General features: G+C 44.7%; 7 protein-coding genes across 7 annotated transcripts; 3 read left to right on the top strand and 4 right to left on the bottom strand.

Moving 5' to 3' along the window:
* Nucleotides 1-699: 699 nt before the first annotated feature.
* Nucleotides 700-1728, bottom strand: V865_007096 (uncharacterized protein; the record flags this gene model as incomplete). Its single annotated transcript, XM_066230851.1, has 5 exons — nucleotides 700-764; nucleotides 847-1096; nucleotides 1181-1255; nucleotides 1348-1593; nucleotides 1669-1728. The coding sequence occupies 5 exons, from the start codon at nucleotides 1726-1728 to the stop codon at nucleotides 700-702; spliced, it is 696 nt and encodes a 231-aa protein (XP_066086948.1).
* An 875-nt stretch (nucleotides 1729-2603) lies between these two features.
* V865_007095 (uncharacterized protein) lies at nucleotides 2604-2930 on the top strand (the record flags this gene model as incomplete). Its single annotated transcript, XM_066230850.1, has 1 exon — nucleotides 2604-2930. One exon carries the CDS (start codon nucleotides 2604-2606, stop codon nucleotides 2928-2930), a length of 327 nt encoding a protein of 108 aa, XP_066086947.1.
* A 1816-nt stretch (nucleotides 2931-4746) lies between these two features.
* V865_007094 (uncharacterized protein) lies at nucleotides 4747-7869 on the top strand (the record flags this gene model as incomplete). Its single annotated transcript, XM_066230849.1, has 3 exons — nucleotides 4747-4823; nucleotides 4899-5724; nucleotides 5785-7869. 3 exons carry the CDS (start codon nucleotides 4747-4749, stop codon nucleotides 7867-7869), a joined length of 2988 nt encoding a protein of 995 aa, XP_066086946.1.
* Nucleotides 7870-8311: 442 nt separating this feature from the next.
* On the bottom strand, nucleotides 8312-9007 carry V865_007093 (uncharacterized protein; the record flags this gene model as incomplete). Its single annotated transcript, XM_066230848.1, has 1 exon — nucleotides 8312-9007. The coding sequence occupies one exon, from the start codon at nucleotides 9005-9007 to the stop codon at nucleotides 8312-8314; it is 696 nt and encodes a 231-aa protein (XP_066086945.1).
* Nucleotides 9008-9906: 899 nt separating this feature from the next.
* V865_007092 (uncharacterized protein) lies at nucleotides 9907-10380 on the top strand (the record flags this gene model as incomplete). Its single annotated transcript, XM_066230847.1, has 2 exons — nucleotides 9907-10209; nucleotides 10285-10380. 2 exons carry the CDS (start codon nucleotides 9907-9909, stop codon nucleotides 10378-10380), a joined length of 399 nt encoding a protein of 132 aa, XP_066086944.1.
* Nucleotides 10381-10685: 305 nt separating this feature from the next.
* V865_007091 (uncharacterized protein) lies at nucleotides 10686-11943 on the bottom strand (the record flags this gene model as incomplete). The annotated part of the gene is made up of 3 exons (XM_066230846.1): nucleotides 10686-11506; nucleotides 11584-11793; nucleotides 11859-11943. 3 exons carry the CDS (start codon nucleotides 11941-11943, stop codon nucleotides 10686-10688), a joined length of 1116 nt encoding a protein of 371 aa, XP_066086943.1.
* Nucleotides 11944-14066: 2123 nt separating this feature from the next.
* Nucleotides 14067-16511, bottom strand: V865_007090 (uncharacterized protein; the record flags this gene model as incomplete). The annotated part of the gene is made up of 11 exons (XM_066230845.1): nucleotides 14067-14372; nucleotides 14463-14544; nucleotides 14652-14799; nucleotides 14939-15053; nucleotides 15118-15203; nucleotides 15296-15416; nucleotides 15492-15645; nucleotides 15717-15762; nucleotides 15825-15902; nucleotides 15983-16154; nucleotides 16215-16511. 11 exons carry the CDS (start codon nucleotides 16509-16511, stop codon nucleotides 14067-14069), a joined length of 1605 nt encoding a protein of 534 aa, XP_066086942.1.
* Nucleotides 16512-16602: the final 91 nt, after the last annotated feature.

Genomic DNA, 16602 nt, shown 5'->3' with positions numbered 1-16602 from the left:
TCAAGTAAACCACCATCACCATGTCCAACATCAGGTTCCACAAGAAACACAAATACTAAGAACCGTGAATGATATTATCATTGATGCCTACTGTAACTTAGTTTCTTGCATCAAGAAAAATCCACCTTCTTGTGAATTGATGATAAAAACACGAGTGGTACAGCGCTCGTATCACTGACCGTCACTGGGTTAAACCTTAGGTACTACGGTAACTACAGCACTCAACGCTACGTCGCTACTCCTCCGATCTTACCTCTCGGCACAGATATCACACACAATCGCTGAACATGGCGATCACAAGTCATTTCCAATCTCATTTCCATTCCCATGTCAGTTGACCGAAGACCGAGATCCAGCATTGTTAACACTAGCATTTAGCTTCGTTGTAGAACTTTATCTGATAATTTGAGTGACAACAAGGTTAGTCGTAAACGGTGCAATGTATCTGTGCATTGTATTTTGATCCGCTTGACCCTTCCGGCCGGATCATGCTGTGTGTAGTGTGTGTTAGAGCTATTCTCGGAACCTTTCCTGGCTAACACGGATGGTAGCACAGTATTTAGGTTTGATCGTATAATAGTATGTTAAAATTCAATATGATGCATGTTAATACGGCTACAATAATGCTGTGATCTTCCTTTACTGCGAACCAAACCAAACCAGACTCTTCAAACGGCCTTGACTTTGGCTTCAATCACTTTAAGCAGAAAGAAGGATTTCTTTAAGTTTTTCACCTAATGCTCCAGCCGAAGCGGGATTTTGACCTATATGGGCCATCAGTCAGTATAGTTTTCATTACGATCACACCACATCCGGATGATCTTGTTTAAATGCGAATGAACATACCAGTCAAAACACCACCATCATACACGACTTTGACACCCCAATCTTCCGTTCTAACAAATTTAGCACCCAATTCTTTCAATTTATCTTCAGGACTGAAAGGTAAAGTATTGACGAAATCGTTATAGGGAGTTTGTGCTTCCTCAGAATTGGTGAATACAGTAGCTTCGATACCGTTGAAGATCGATTCGGAAGAATTGGGTTTCTTAGCTCCGATTAGGGCGGCTGGACCGTGACATACGGCTGAGACGACCTATAATTACGATGGAGTCAGTCAAGGTTGACTACTTGGAAGATGGGGACGGATTATTAGGTCGTTCAATTGTAATGTACTTACCTTCTTGGATGCGTAGAAATCTTCGACGAGTTTGGCAAATTCTTTACTTGGTGCAAGATCGATGAGAGGACCGTGCTAACAATCAGACAAACATAAGTCAGTGTTTAAACGTATACAAACGGCAAGAATTGTCTGGAGCTGTATCACGAGAGAGAGGATTTACTCACCCCACCAACAACGAAGATCGCCAAATAATCATCCGCCTTAACATCCGATACCTTCTTAGTGTTCTTTACCAACTCTTGAGCTTTGGGATCACTCAAGAATTTAACTGATTCATCATCGGTGAACATCTTCTTGGAATTTTCATCCAATGGTACTGCACCTCCTTTGGTGGATGCAGCTTCGATGTTGAAATCCTTGGAGAGGACGTAGTACGGATGAGCTGCTTCGGGGAGATACCATCCTGTTTCCTATTGACAGATGTGATCTTGTTAGTCACATCCTCCTGCAAGAACCAGTACAGTAAGGGGAATGAGATGACACACTTTACCGTCTAATACCTTGTCGGCAGAGGTGAAGATGAATAAGATTGATCCTTTTGACATTGTAGAGGTTGTTGGTGTTACTCGATTGAAGTTGACTGTTTGAGATAAAATTGCTATGCTTTATGTGTTGGGTTGAGTTGGATGATGATTGGGAAGATGTGTTGTTTTATATATCTTTCTGACTATCCGGTACTCACATGGAATGATTGTTCATCACATATGCATTCACCGTTATAAGAGTAAGTGGTTAGTCAGTCAACACCTTTAGCTTGGGCCTGTGTATGACGTGTGATCAGCTAAGAATGTGGAGGCATTTCCCGCACTTGCCACTCCCCGATTTTAACGGGGTACTGACCCCCTCCACTCTACAGTGTGATTTTGACATAATCAACTTGACATAAGACACTAAACCCTCCACTTTGAAGACATCGTGCTTTCAATCGTCGAATTCAGCTAGATGATTGGAGATAGATGATTATTCAAGCGAGATTATCTCTATAATGTCATCTGGAACGTACCACAAAGGTCAATGGAGGATGAAGGGGTGAGAATATAGTGCACACTATTTGTCAACGGGACGCTTATTACAAAACCAACAGATTCACTACCTTTGATTCACCTCAATAAGCTGAAGATGCTATTTCGTGGTATGGTCGGTGGAGTACAAGGAGAAATAGACATGGTCCAAAGGGTTAACGACTAGGATGTGGGAAGATTGATCAACTATACTAATCTCGAAAAGACGAAGAGAGAATTGAATCTCGCTGCTAACAAGAATCTCGCAATCACATTCAAACGTATATATACGTAGTTATAGAGCAAGATGTACTGACTTATCAGTTCCGCTTCAACCCACCTCATTCCATTGAAACCCCATCTTGTACTGATTCTGTATCTACCGTTAACCTAGCTTTGATCTCACTAAACAGTACACGATGCAATTCTCGATCCTATTATCTACCATCCTTCCCTTCCTCCTTTCTTCCACCACTGTATTCGCTCAAGACTCCACTGCCACCTCCTGGCCAGCCGCTTCAGAAGGATGCTATAGCAAAGTTGCTCAAAATCTCTACTCCTCTCACTCAGCCCAGCTCGCCTTGGGAGCCAGTACGACCGTCGTTGTTGGTTTCCCCACCGAGGGAGCAGCCAAACCCACTGATCAATGTGAAGATGATGGTGTTAATCCCCAAAAGAGGATTATCGAAAATGGACATGCGGCTTATATCGCTCCTACTAGTGGGGCTTATGGTATGTCCAAATAAGTATGGTTTTGTAAGTGATTTCAATATCCATCATACACACAGTAAAGTAGATCGGTTGAAGCTTAGTTCTCCGTTGATACAGCGACAACAATAACCCCTATGATCACCTTTCATCCCCTCGTCTAAACTATCGGTCCTAAGCCGACTTTCAGTATTTGACATCCTCCTTTCTGGACATTCTTTGTACCCAAGCGACAGTTTGCGATGTATATATGCGTCTTATTGCCTTTCTTGACATATTCCGACATCTCACAGACTTGTGAAATGCACTGTCATGATCTCTTTTTATCTCTTTTGAAAAAGCACATTACGAGTATCAGTATCACGATCACAAGAAGCGAGAACCTCATGGAGATTTTGTGGAATTGGTGACGCAGAGCAATACCTCACAGGCGCCTTGCATGGCACATTATGGTGAACTTGTACGTAAGATATCAAATCAGAGACGATGATATTCGACTGCAGATTTCTGTGCGCACCTTTTCTGACGCGTTCCATACAAGGCAAATAGAAAGAACGGCTTATGTAAATTGACGGAAGGCGAACAAGAGTGAGTCTGTTGCAGGAGTATAGTTTGCCGCATGACTTGAGATCAACCATTCGTTGCCTTTTGGTTGCAATCTGTAGCTGCAAAATGGTTACCATCGGGTACATCCTTTCTCGCTCCACCCGAATTGGTGGGATGGATACTCTACCCCAAGCCACCGCCCATCATTTGATCCTATCTCATAAGATCTTTTAATGTTCACAAAAGCACAAACCTTGTTGAACACCTGAAAAATTCATTTCAGGAGCGAGACGCGTCCGAAATGCAAGTTCCGGTGATGCCACAGCACATAACGCCGAGTGATGCTGAGATTTTTATGACGCGGATCAAAGGGATTGCCAAACACAATTGCCAGATTGGGAAAAGTGGATTTTGTGCAAAGAACAGTCGCGTAAAATCAAAGACACACACCATACACATCCACACCACCACACACTTCCACACCGCAAATCAAATGGGATGGAAAACGCGAAAAGAGGATCACATTCAGATATCCAGACGCATGTTCTCAGACCATTGGTACTGGACCACATTCAGTCATCACTCGAGCACCTGCTACGGTCTGTCTTGTTGACACCTCGCATTCCTCCTGTATCATCACTTCCATCATCTACATCGTTCCCATCACCCTCGTACAGAAAACGAAAGGACATTTCAGCGCAAGTGACATCACACTGTACCCACTTGGTATATAACACAACCTGCGTGCACATACATCCCTTACCGGCAATACAACCTCAGGACGCGTGAATCTCTTTTTCACTTTGATATTCTCATCCATTCGTACTTTTCATACCCTCTCCTCCTCATTTCACTCCTCATCCACTGTAGCCATTACTATTGCCCTGCAACGAACATTACTTTTCTCATTCTCCAACTCTTCTTTCAACGCGACCATCGGCACTGCGACTATCTTGATCGACACATGAAGAAGTGAAAGGAAGAAGAGATCTTTACATCTATCTGGATTAGAATAATAGAGTACCGTGGTGACTTCTTTGTAAGTGATCATAGTCATCAATTATACTTCAGAGTTCATCGCGAATTGACTCAAGTGTCTCGGTTCATGTTCATCTAGTAGGAGAAGATTCATTACAGCAAGCCCTGTCACCCGCAGGTCGGGTCAATCGTTCAAAGAGAAGGTGCGACACCAAGAAGAAGAGTGAACCTTGACGGCAAAGAATAGGAAAGATCGGGAGCTAGTCTCACATTCATACTCCATCCTATAATCACTCTCAATCAAATCAATCCAATATCATCAAATCATCCATGTCTCGCCCGACTTCTTCATCATCATCACAAAGACCTTCTGGTTCAGGATCAACCAATATGATGGGCGGTGAATCGTGAGTATCATTATGCTTCACTCTTGCATTGACAGCCTCTCTTTTTGCTATTTGCTGATATCGAGAATCATGTAGAATGGGACGTGTGCATACCTTTTCACCTACTCCCTCAGCCTCGACATCCCATCAACCCATCTATTACACCCACGAACAGATCGTTCCAGGTGGCTACATTCAGCCTTATAATTCATACGGAGGAGAGATTCAAGGTCAGATGATCACACCATATGCAGGACATCAGGTAGCTCAAGGAAGGATAGCGATTCCCATGCATGGTCATCCAGGGAATGTCATGGCTATCAATGGACAAGGATCAAATAAAACTCCAATGAGATCGACTCCACCACCTGCAAATGGATTTGACGATTTAGGTCCCTCGCCATTCTTGCCTGAAGAGGGAACGACACCTTACTTACCAGCTCATTTCGAAGCTTACGGTCAAATGTCGGTATCACCAAGTATGGGTCAGATGCAACTCGCTCAACAGAATCACTTGGTCTCTCCTACAGATCAGATGAACATGGCGAGAATGGCACCTCCACTACACAGGAATAATACAATGCCTTTGTTAGGCCACGGTCACCAACACCACCAACAATATCAACAACCACAACCCTTGCCTGTTGGACGTCAAAGGCAGACCGCTCAGCAAGGAAGACCAGCTATGATTCAGCGTCAACAATCGATGCCAGGTCAAATTCAACGACCCACTGCATTATCAAGGCATGCATCTTTACATGGTCCTTCTCGCTCGGCAAGTCCTCATATCGGTGGTGATATTTTCGACCCTGTTCCGCCCGCCGCCAATGGTAGTCCATCGATGAGGCAACAAATGCACCCACTACCTCCTGCACTTGATAATATGGATATCTCATGGGATCTATCGTCTTATGACACTGCTGTGAGTTGATGTTCGCTACGGCAATGCTGTTTCATGCTGACTTGACTTGCTCAACTATAGTTTAACCCTACGGGTCAAGGTATCTCTCCGGCTCGTGCACTTGGACCTGCTCCCAACTACCCTCAGCGATTCTCACCTCACCGTGAAGCACACATTATTACTCCTCAGAATAACAAACTCGGCTACAACAATCAAATCCATTCGTCAGCCGTCTCGGTTGCGTCCACGGCCACTACCTCATCAAGCATATCGAGCATGAGTGATATCAGTGTGCGGTCGGCTCACCATCAGATCAAGCAACATGATGGCGATAGCAGTGATGATGAGCATGATTCACCTACCCGTGGTCCTTCTGCGTCTCGAGCTATGATGACGATGCATCTCGAGGAGAAACGAAATGCTGGTCAAATGCCTCGAATGATCAAACAGATACCTAAATCGACTGCCACTGGTGGACGAACATCTGCCAAATTTGCTAAAGTCGCTGAAGATCCAGGTGTCGAAGGTGTTCCTCCTGGACCTCGACCTATGGAAAGACCCAGTCCGTCCTTCGCATGTATCATCGGACAAGCCATCCTGCGTTGTAAAGCTGGTGGTCTCTCGCTGGAGCATATCTACCGATACGTCGAGACGGCATACCCTTTCTTCAAGAACGGTGATGGAGCTTGGCGAAACTCGGTCAGACACAATCTCTCGATCCACAAAATGTTCGAGACTATCCCTCGTACGGAAATGTTCCCACCGGGTAAAGGAGGTATATGGATCATCCATGAAGATGAGAAATGTCACTGGCCGGCAGAAGACAAATTCATCAAGAACTTCCCACCTTCCCACCCTCATCATGCCGTCTGTCGACAGACGCTGCACGAGAAAGCGAAAGAGAACGAAGCGATGGAGAAGGCTGCTAGGGAAGGAAGAGTGTATGTGCCCAAGAAGGGAAAGAAGGGAAGGAAGTTGGCGGCGAAGGATGAAGATGATGAGGAGGGTTCGACGGAGATGATCAGGACTTCCTCGATGTTGACCGAATTCCCGATGCAACGTACCGAATCTCAACAGGATCTAGACTTAGGAGGATCGTCAACACCAATAGCGGAAGCTGAGGATGAATCGACTACACCGAAAGTGACATTCAAGTTACTCGAACCACCCCCACTGAACAAACAGGAATCGACGGAATCGGCTGAATTCGAAGATGATGAAGGTGAATTCTTACCGATCGAAGCTGAACTTCCCGATCCTGCACCTGTGGACGTCACCCCTGTTGATCCTGTCCATAAACGGGACGAACAGATGGCTCGCAATGGTATGATGATGCCACCTCGATTCGAACGGAAGGAGAAGAGGAGACCACTCGAAGTTGAAGATGATAATGTTTTCACTTCTACGAAGAGAGTCAGAGTGGCAGAACCCCTCGCACCGATACATCCTATCCCACAAGAGACCTCAGTGTCGATCAAAGAGTTGGATGATTCTTTCATTACGCCAGAGAGGGAACGACCGGTATCGAATAACAAGAATATCATGTCAAGTGCATTCAAAACTCCCGCTCTTATCCAGACTTCTTCTTCTCCCGGCTCATCGCCCATGCCATCTACCATCACTCGATCAACCCACCATCCATCGGCACTGCAGCAGACGTGGACGCACGATGATATGGCCGAGAATCACTCGCGGGAGTCATCGCCTGCCAGACCGATGTTGGATGCTGCGTTCGACTTCAAACCTAAGGCTCCGCCTCGTGCCCGGACATTAGCTCAGGAAGATGACTATCTTCCATCTAAACAGGCTGCCCACCATCACTCACCTCGAGCTCCACCGAAGACACCTGTTAGTCGATCATCAGCTGCGACCGATAAGACACCGAGGTTGCAGCATTTGCGTACACCTAGTATATCAAAGACACCAATGTTCTTTGGTGGATCACCTGCTCTCCCACCTCCATCTGCTAGTGCACTGCTTTCGACGCCGATGTGGGAAGTTGGAGGTGTGTTAGATAGGTTGAAAGATCATTTGACGGGATCGCCAACGCACAGTACGAATTCGGGATCGATCCGATCACCTATGCCTTCGACTGATCCAACGAGATACGCCATGTTGTTAGATAGTGGAGGATCACCAAGGAAGAGAAGGGACGTTAGTTTGTAATTGATCTTCTTGGCCATACCATACCATCTTTCCTCATCATTTCCACTTTATATACCGTACACTTTTCTTTTCTGAATTGTTGAATTGGCGCACAAGTTCTTGCTTGTAATGTACTACTAAATTTTTTGTCTCTCCTTTGCTTTGCCTTACCTCGTTTGGATCGTAGTTACAGTTACGAGTCTTAGTATAATTTACCCACCCAAGTTGTTGTTGAGAGAACATACCATTTGAGTCTTTATAGTATATGATATACATGTGTGTGATGATATGATATATGATAGGATCTACATGATACGCGTTTGGATAGGAAGCAGATTGACTTTGCATGGAGGTGAAATACAGTACGAGTACTTTCCAGCCGGTGAGGCCTATGTGTGCCATTCAGAATCTATGCATCTTGCACATTTACTGTACTGTTCTTGGATTACCTGTCATGATGCGCCTATTTCTTTTCTTCCTCTTTCTTTTCGCCACCTTCCTCTTTCTTCGCTTCCTCTTTCTTTCCACCACTGTCCTCCTTCTTCTCGCCACCTTTATCTTTCTTCTCGCCATCTTTGCTCTCCTCCTTCTTCTCTCCTTCGGACTTCGTCCCCTCATCCGACTTAGCACTTTCCGCACTAGCCGTACCAACCGTCTTCCCCTCAGAAGGAGGATCTGTACTTGCTGTACTAGCTGTGTCAGAAGCAGGAGCCGAACTTGCCGCTACGCTGGGGTTAGTTAGACTCTCGACGGTTTTTTCATGTTCGCTCTTTGTCTGATCCTCTTTCTGTCTTAGCTCTTTGATTTGTTTCATCCATTTCTCTTTCAACCCTTCACAAAATGTCGACATATCCGTTAAGGTCCGCACAGCCGAGACAGCAGTATCGAAATCGGTACACTGGATACTTTCATCGGTAATGGTTTTCAGGTATGTCTCAGCTTTGGTCAATTGACTACTTGCATCGATGCTTCTACTTTTACTTTTCTTCGAGGAAGAACCACTACCACCATCACTACCTCGACTGCTACTAGCACTTCGCCGACTTTTACCTGAGGACGATCGACCTGAACGTGAACGTGAACGTGAGCGTGATCTGGATCGTGAAGAGGAGGGTCTGGAAGAGCTTTCGTCGGAACCGTCGGACCCGTCGTCACTCATCTTTCTAATCGTCTATGGGGTTCTTCTAAGTCCGAATGGATAACAATGTGGTATGAACCTAGTGGGCTTTGATGGTTTGTTAGCAGAAAAAAGAAATTTCGATCAGCGGTGAAGAGTGTATTAGGTCATTCATTCAGAGAAGTACGATTGAAGCGTTCTGCTCGCAGGTGGTGGCCACTCTCCATATCAACCTTTCATTTCATTCGGAGTGATATCCTTTGATCAAGTAGGTGATATGGAAAAAGTCAGCTCAAGACAGCGAAACAGTGAAAGTGGCACATGCACAATAACGTGCCTATACTGTGTGATTGCAATCACACTGACAGATCATACTCTACCGAACATTTGGATCAGTTGAGTGCGACCGAACCTTGCATAAGGTGATAGGAGGAGGACAATACTATTGAGATATATCATTGCTCCTCTTTGAAATGAAGATACAACACTATAGTATGTGAAGTCTCAGCTTGCTATGGCATCCAGACTGCCGCCGATACACGTGTACGAGCTGACGAGATGAAAGTTTCTTCCTTTCCGCATCACATTGATTGCTTGACGACCATCAAAACCAATACATATATCCGACGTCTCGTAGACTCGTCCGATGGTGATCAAATTTGGTAAATATACATTGATTGTGTACATCCACTTTCCAGACATACTATATTCACTTTTCGTTCTTTTATTTTGCTTTCTCTTCTCTTCTCTTCTCTTCTCTTCTGTGTGTTCTATCAAAAGTCAATTCAGATACATACCCTGAGCATTTTGGATCTATTCAGCTATCAGATTCGCCCCATATACATGTCGATAGAAAAGTAAGTATTCACCAACATAGTCTCAACGTCACACACACTAATCCTGGTGGAAGCTGACAACATCACACCCACAGACTACCCACCATGCCAATCAAAAGAGAACTTCAAATCGTTCCCTACATCTCCGAAACAGAAGGTGAAAATACCAAGCCCATCATCTCTACCCCGGAAACACCGAAACCCAAGAAATCTAAATCCAACACTTCCTCAACTCCCTTTTCTTCTAACGGATCCACCACACCTTCTCCCACCAAAAACGAAAAGGCGAGAGTGAAGGCATCACCTTCTTCTGTGGACCAAGATAGACTCAGCGCAAAGGGGAAATTCGCAATTATGATTATTGAGAAAGGTATCGAGGCGTTGAAGAAGGATGAGATTGAAGTCGCTGTAAGTCACGATTGTCTTGGTGTGCAAGACTGACATATATTTGAGCTGACGTGAGAATTGTGCACGAATCGATAGACCGGTCTTACACCCAATCAACAAAAGGAGTTGGTAAGGAAAGATGCGAAAGGTGCTTTGAGAAAGAATTTAATTGCTCTTGCTGAGAAGTTGTAAGGCCAAAGTCGATTATATAAACATACATATACAGCGGTATATAGCACAACACAAATGATAAATATCAATAAGATGAGTCGGGAGGGTTTAGATGAGAATGTACCCAGAGTCATCCTTGCTTGGTCTTTGCCAATGAATGTTCGTACACTGATACTAATGTGCATATCAACAGACAATGAGGTTACTGATATAGTCCATATACAACTGATAAACTCTACAACTCAATATATCTAATTTACAAATCTACAATATATATCATGATATTCATTACGTTAAGAAATGTTTTCCATTCTGCTCCCTACTCTCTACTCCGATTCTCTTATCATACTCAACCTCCTCTGACCTTTACTGCTACTACTGGTACTTAGGGATAATCGGGATTGTTCGAGTAATCTTTGAACCTGTTGAGGTGGAGAAGGTTTGAACCCCACGCTCTTTATTGTATTTTCGTCCGACCTTGGCGAATGGATGGGTGATATCGCATTCGACGATCGAGAGCTGGATTGGTTGATCTTCATTTGTTTAGCTCGATCATGTAAGAAAGAACATGATGAGTACTGTCTCTGATGAGCTAGACTCGGTGAAGATAATGAGAAAGTTGATAACGAGGTTGATGTAGCTTGTAGAGATGAATCGGAATGATCATCTATCAAACTTCCACATCCACTGAGTATATTCGATAGACCATCTTGATCACGTTCCATCTGAGTGTCGCTGACCAGATCTGAGTCTGAAGTCGAGTCGGTATTTTGGGAATAAGTCGAGTCGTCACTTCCTTTTCGTCCGCAGGCGAGTGTGGAAGTTAAGATAGGTGATGATGCCCAGCTACATTGTTCTACCTCTTGGTATTGATATATTGGCGAGTTCGCGAATTGGACTTTACTCATATACGAGCGAGAGCTTGAAGCTGGGTTAAGGTTGAATGAAGACCCATAAGACACTGAACATAAAGATGGATCGATACATTCTTCGTGATCGCACGCCGAGTCGAAACTTCCAAAGTCGAGGGGATCACTGACGGTAGGTGGATCAGGAAAGGTCGGTGTGGTCAATAATGAATGAGCGGGTGAAGCGAATGATGAACAGGTGGGTAGGTTCTCGTCGAGTTCGAATGGAATTTCCAAATCTACAGTAATACACATAACAGTCATCAGTAAGGGCGTTGTACGTATCATTTTAGTGCAGAATACTAATGGTACTCACCCTCGTTGATCACCTCTTCAACTTCCACTAACCTCCTCCTCTCAGAGAGTGTATTGCATCTTAGATGATTCACATTCCTTTCTTTCTTGGGCTTCCAACTGGGATTGATCACGCTTCGCAGAACTGTCGGTCCAGTCGTATATGTTATCTTGGGTGTACCACCCAAACAACTTTCTGACGAGGATCTGGTAGGTTGAGATGATTCTGATTCTGTACGAGACAACAAGAACGATCAGCATGACAGTCTCTTCGATCAAGTCATGAGCAAGACTTACTGTCTTTGAGCTTGGGACTCTCATTGGACTGGTGGACGAGAAGGAAGGTAGATTGCGCGCGTCGGAGTAGAAATCTACCTGGCATGGTGATGAGGTGTCGACGATGGTGGGTTATGCTTAGTTGATTTGGTGAGTTTGCTTATACCGTATATCAGACAAGAGATGTGATAGTGTACTGTAGGTATACGATGTGGAATGTCGATTATATAGGAGCAATGTGTTGTGCTAAGTTGTATGGTGAAATTTATCTGTGGAATTTGTTGGACTGATCAGATCGTATGAGTTGCCTCTTCATTCTCATATATATATTATATATGAAGCGGGAGCCGGAGCTACCCTGTCGGACTAACTCCTTATTATAAATCAAAATCACATTAAGCATCATCACCCTTTCACCCCTTCGCAACTCTCTCGGGCATGACGGCATTTTGCATTTTACGACCTTCTTGATCTTCTTCTACGGAAGAGATAAGGGATCTACGGGTAGTACATACCTCGATTAAACCCGTCCGGAAGCACGGTTCATCCTCGCATCGGAACCCCCATGCCGTACTGCTCAAGCATGTTTGGGAGATCCTCGAGGTTTTCTTTGGATGGGTCCCGGGCTGATCGTCGCTTCCCGTATCTTACGGAATGACCAGGATGTCGGCTCAGGGTAAGACATCGGGATAAGTTACCCGAAAGGAATGGAATGTAAGGCAATCGAGCTCTCATCCTCATAGTCGAAAGAAGGCTGCATAAGATCTGGGAACTCCTCTACAAGATGGCAGGGGAAGCCACCAGAGTACCGAGGTACTAGCCAACACCCAACAGAGGAAGGATAGAGTGTGTGTGAGAGATTATGTGCTGAGTATACAGATACTGGCCCTCCTGGAGGTTACGCGGGTAGATGATCGAGATGACGTATTACGTTATTAACCCTCTCTTTTCCTTGTTAGCTCAGCACAGTAAAGTTACCGCTTTTATTAAACCCCGAGGTGACAAAAAGGGACGAGACATGCTATTGCACACGCTTCTCCTACCTGATCAAATTTTTCGTTTCTTGTTTTTTCCCTTTTTAAGTGTGGGCAAGGTTGATCCGAGACATCTCTAAACACGTTGTCGTGCTTCAAGGGATTGGACGATTATGCACATAGGGCTCAGACACTTTGTCACAAGTCACAGGCATTCACGTCCACGTTATGGTAGGTCTATCACTCGTCTTTGCCAAAGCGAAGAGACCATCAGGTCACACAAGACATCTGAGTTAGACTTCTCCTTGTCACGCCAGATGACTCTCATACGATACACTCAACGTGGCTCATTACTGGACAACTGGCTATGAGTTTACACACACGCTGATTGCCATGAGCTACATTCGGAAGTAAAATATAACTTGACGTGCTGTATACAGTGTGTCCATTTTCGGACTCAAGACAACAACTCCGAAGTTGCTCCATGCAACCAACCGGTCAACAGAGACGTCCTTTTGCCTCCTAGGTGAAACATCTATCGTCATATCGGACGACGTGAAAAACTGCATGTAGCAGAGAGCAAGCCCAACGCCTTCGTATATGCATGCTTATGGTATGACTCAATTATGAAGAGGCGGAGCATGTGGAAGCATGGGGTTAAGCTACACTGTATGACCCTTTTTACCTACTACGGATTAGAGCATGCTGAATCCGGAGTGAGCTGATTGGTGAAATTTACGCCACTGATGTCAATTGACAAACAATCGAAATTTTTCCTTTCGACTGAGCTGTGATTTCTTTCGGAATCCGAACTGCTCCTGCTGTCCGGGTGTATGTATACTTGGAATCTCGTACGTATCATGGATACTCTCGGACCCAAGTACAATACTGCACAGTGCACAGGCTATGTTTACTGGAAAATGACGTATATATACTGCATCACATTGGTAGGTAGTTACGTGGTACGTGGCCATGTTTCTGTTTCTGTTTCATACAATTAATGTTTCACCTATTTTCCTTTCGGATGTAAAAACGACTTGCTTGTGCTATTTGTCGGATCGATCGAACTCGACTTCAACACCGAAATGTTTGTGTTAGAGGTGGTATGTCCACTTATGGCCGATCCGGAATGGGATGGATTTATCAACCTGCCCGATGGAGAAAGATCCACTGACGTCAAGTGACGATGTTTCATGCACGACTTGCTGTTGCGAGGTCCAAAGCCAAAGAGGCGATACAAGAAATACATTTCAAATTACACCACTCTATATCTTACTGCATCCTCACCCTGCACCTCTATACTACTACTTCCTCTGACCTGTTGCTCATGGTGATTATGCGATATCAACTCATACCTTTCTTCTTCCCTTCCCTCCACTTTCGTTGGATCGTCGGTATCGTTCTCGTTCAACAGTCTATTAGCAAAGTACAAAGACGGTATGCAGATGAGTACGAAGATGATCCAAACGAGATGTCGACCAGGTGAGAATGGCGAGGCGAACCGAGTAGATAACGAGAAGAAATAAGAAATGACGAATGGTCCTGATGCTCTACCAACGGCCTATCCCACGCGATTGTCAAACCTAAATCAGCCTTCTCTTACTCGAGTGATATAGGATCTTGGGTGCTGGTGGAAAGATGATCGACTCACCGCTATACTGAAGGTTATAGCATTGGCAGAAGCGAGATGTTCAGGACCAGGTATCGAATCCAATACCAACGTATCAAGTTGACTGAACATACCAATCGGTCAAAAAGGCACAGCAAGTAAGCGTTATCTTGTCTTGTACGATACGAGACATTTCACCATAAGACTTGATCGGGTTGACTTGTGACTCACGTAGTTGCAAAATCTCCTATTCTCCTGATGATCATCTGAATTGACATTACGATCCAGACTGATATCGGCAAGTCGTCGCCTGAATAGGGATAACTCATAGCCCATAATATAGGGAAGAAGATGATAGCCGCAGGGTAAGATATCAAACCTGATCAACGAAACATACAGAAAAGCATATTAGCTTTGTTTCATGCCTTTGATTTATGTTTTTTTTAAAAAAAATTATGAATTCGTCGAGAAGAAAGGATATTCCGAGACTCCACTCAAGGAGAAGACAGACCACGTACAAAGTCTCAGACATGTTGATTCAGATAATGATCCGTGTAGTAGTGGAAATACAAAGATGGTCATGAATATCGAGAGACCCGCTGAGAAGCCAAGGACCAGACCGAGGGCTTGTGTCTGTACGATATATGAGTCAGATATCAGTAAGGGATATGTCGGACGTTTCGAAGGATTCACTCACCGATAATCCCAACCCACCGAGATTCTTGCTGGTGAATCCAAATAGTGGATAAATCGCTTCCCAACTGAACATAACCGCGTTGTTCACTAAAGACCTTGAGTGTTAGCTTACATCACTATATCATCCAGTCAAAGACCATATCAATCAGATTGAAACGAGGAGAAAGGAGACGACGTACTTCCATACAACAGCAATACATTCTGAAATGGCTCATATCTTAATAACCCTTTCAACCCATTATTCGAGCTCTTTTCTAAATCACGATGGGATGTTGAGGCTGTCTTCGACCGCTGCAAAGTCTAGGTCACGGGGAAACGAAGATTTAATTTATACCCCTAGGATTTGCAATGATATGGGGATCACTGAGAACTCACCTCTGGAAGGAGGATGATGGCCAGTACACCCGATGCGACTGCTGCTAGACCGGTGATGAGCGATGGTAAAAGGTAAGGGTAATCTGCGAACAACCGCCAGGAAGTAGGTAGGATACGTCCAGAAGGGTTCGCTAAAAATCCACCTAACACAGGACTAAGATGGAGATATTCTCCATATAAGCATGAGCGAGAGAACGTAATATCAATTGTGAGAGGATAGCTCACGCCAGGGTCATTCCTACTGTTATAGCAGGTGAGAAGACCGCAAAACCTGTACAAACGCAAATACTATGAGCCTGACCTTATCCGTATGTATCATTAAGCATAGCTCACCTTGTATCCTATTTGACTTATCACACAGCTCTCCGACCATCGTCCGCGATATCACCCCACATCCAGCCAGCAGGCCCACTACAAGTATGGCGATGATATCAACATCTTTCCTTTCAGCTATATCAATGAGGGAAAGTCATGTCGGTATAATCACTCACAAGCTCCTCTGAGGATGATAGTACTCCATACAGATTTACAGAACCCAAATGCCACTCCAAAGACCCCCCACAAGGACATGAGCGAAATCAACACCGGTCTTCGCCCGTACTTGTCTGCTAATGGACCGTAGAAAGGTGCGGAAATAGCTTCGGTGCCCATCATAGCTGATTCCTGCATGTATACATGAGCCTCAGACAATGTCCTACCTGTGTTCAAAGAGATCCTACTCACAGCTATGGCAGACCACACACCAACGGATTTCTCTTCGACACCCATATCCAATATCATCTGATTTATATAGGGAAATACGATTGCATATGTTAGACCTTCCGCACATCTCTGTACAAGCAATGGCAGAAGTTTGACGTAGGGTACAGGCGTTCGGTGTTTGCTGTGAGTCGGTGTGGTAGGTGTTGAAGGGGAAAGATAGGCTGGTGAGGACGTTCTTAAGGTGTCGATTTGAGTGGAGGAGGATTCGCCTGTGAGTGGACGAGGTAGAGGAGATGGCTGCCTCTGAGTGAGCGGCATCCTTTTGGCTTCGAGTGGAGTGCCTGAGACTGCCAGGAATGGACGATGATCCACACTCTGTCCCCATAAATGTTGATCGTTCCTTCACTCG

Source organism: Kwoniella europaea, chromosome 2, assembly GCF_036810445.1.
Source record: "Kwoniella europaea PYCC6329 chromosome 2, complete sequence".
In the NCBI taxonomy this organism is placed as follows: domain Eukaryota; kingdom Fungi; phylum Basidiomycota; class Tremellomycetes; order Tremellales; family Cryptococcaceae; genus Kwoniella; species Kwoniella europaea.
Note: the sequence above shows the minus strand (reverse complement) of the source record. Positions and strands in the feature narration are given on the sequence as shown.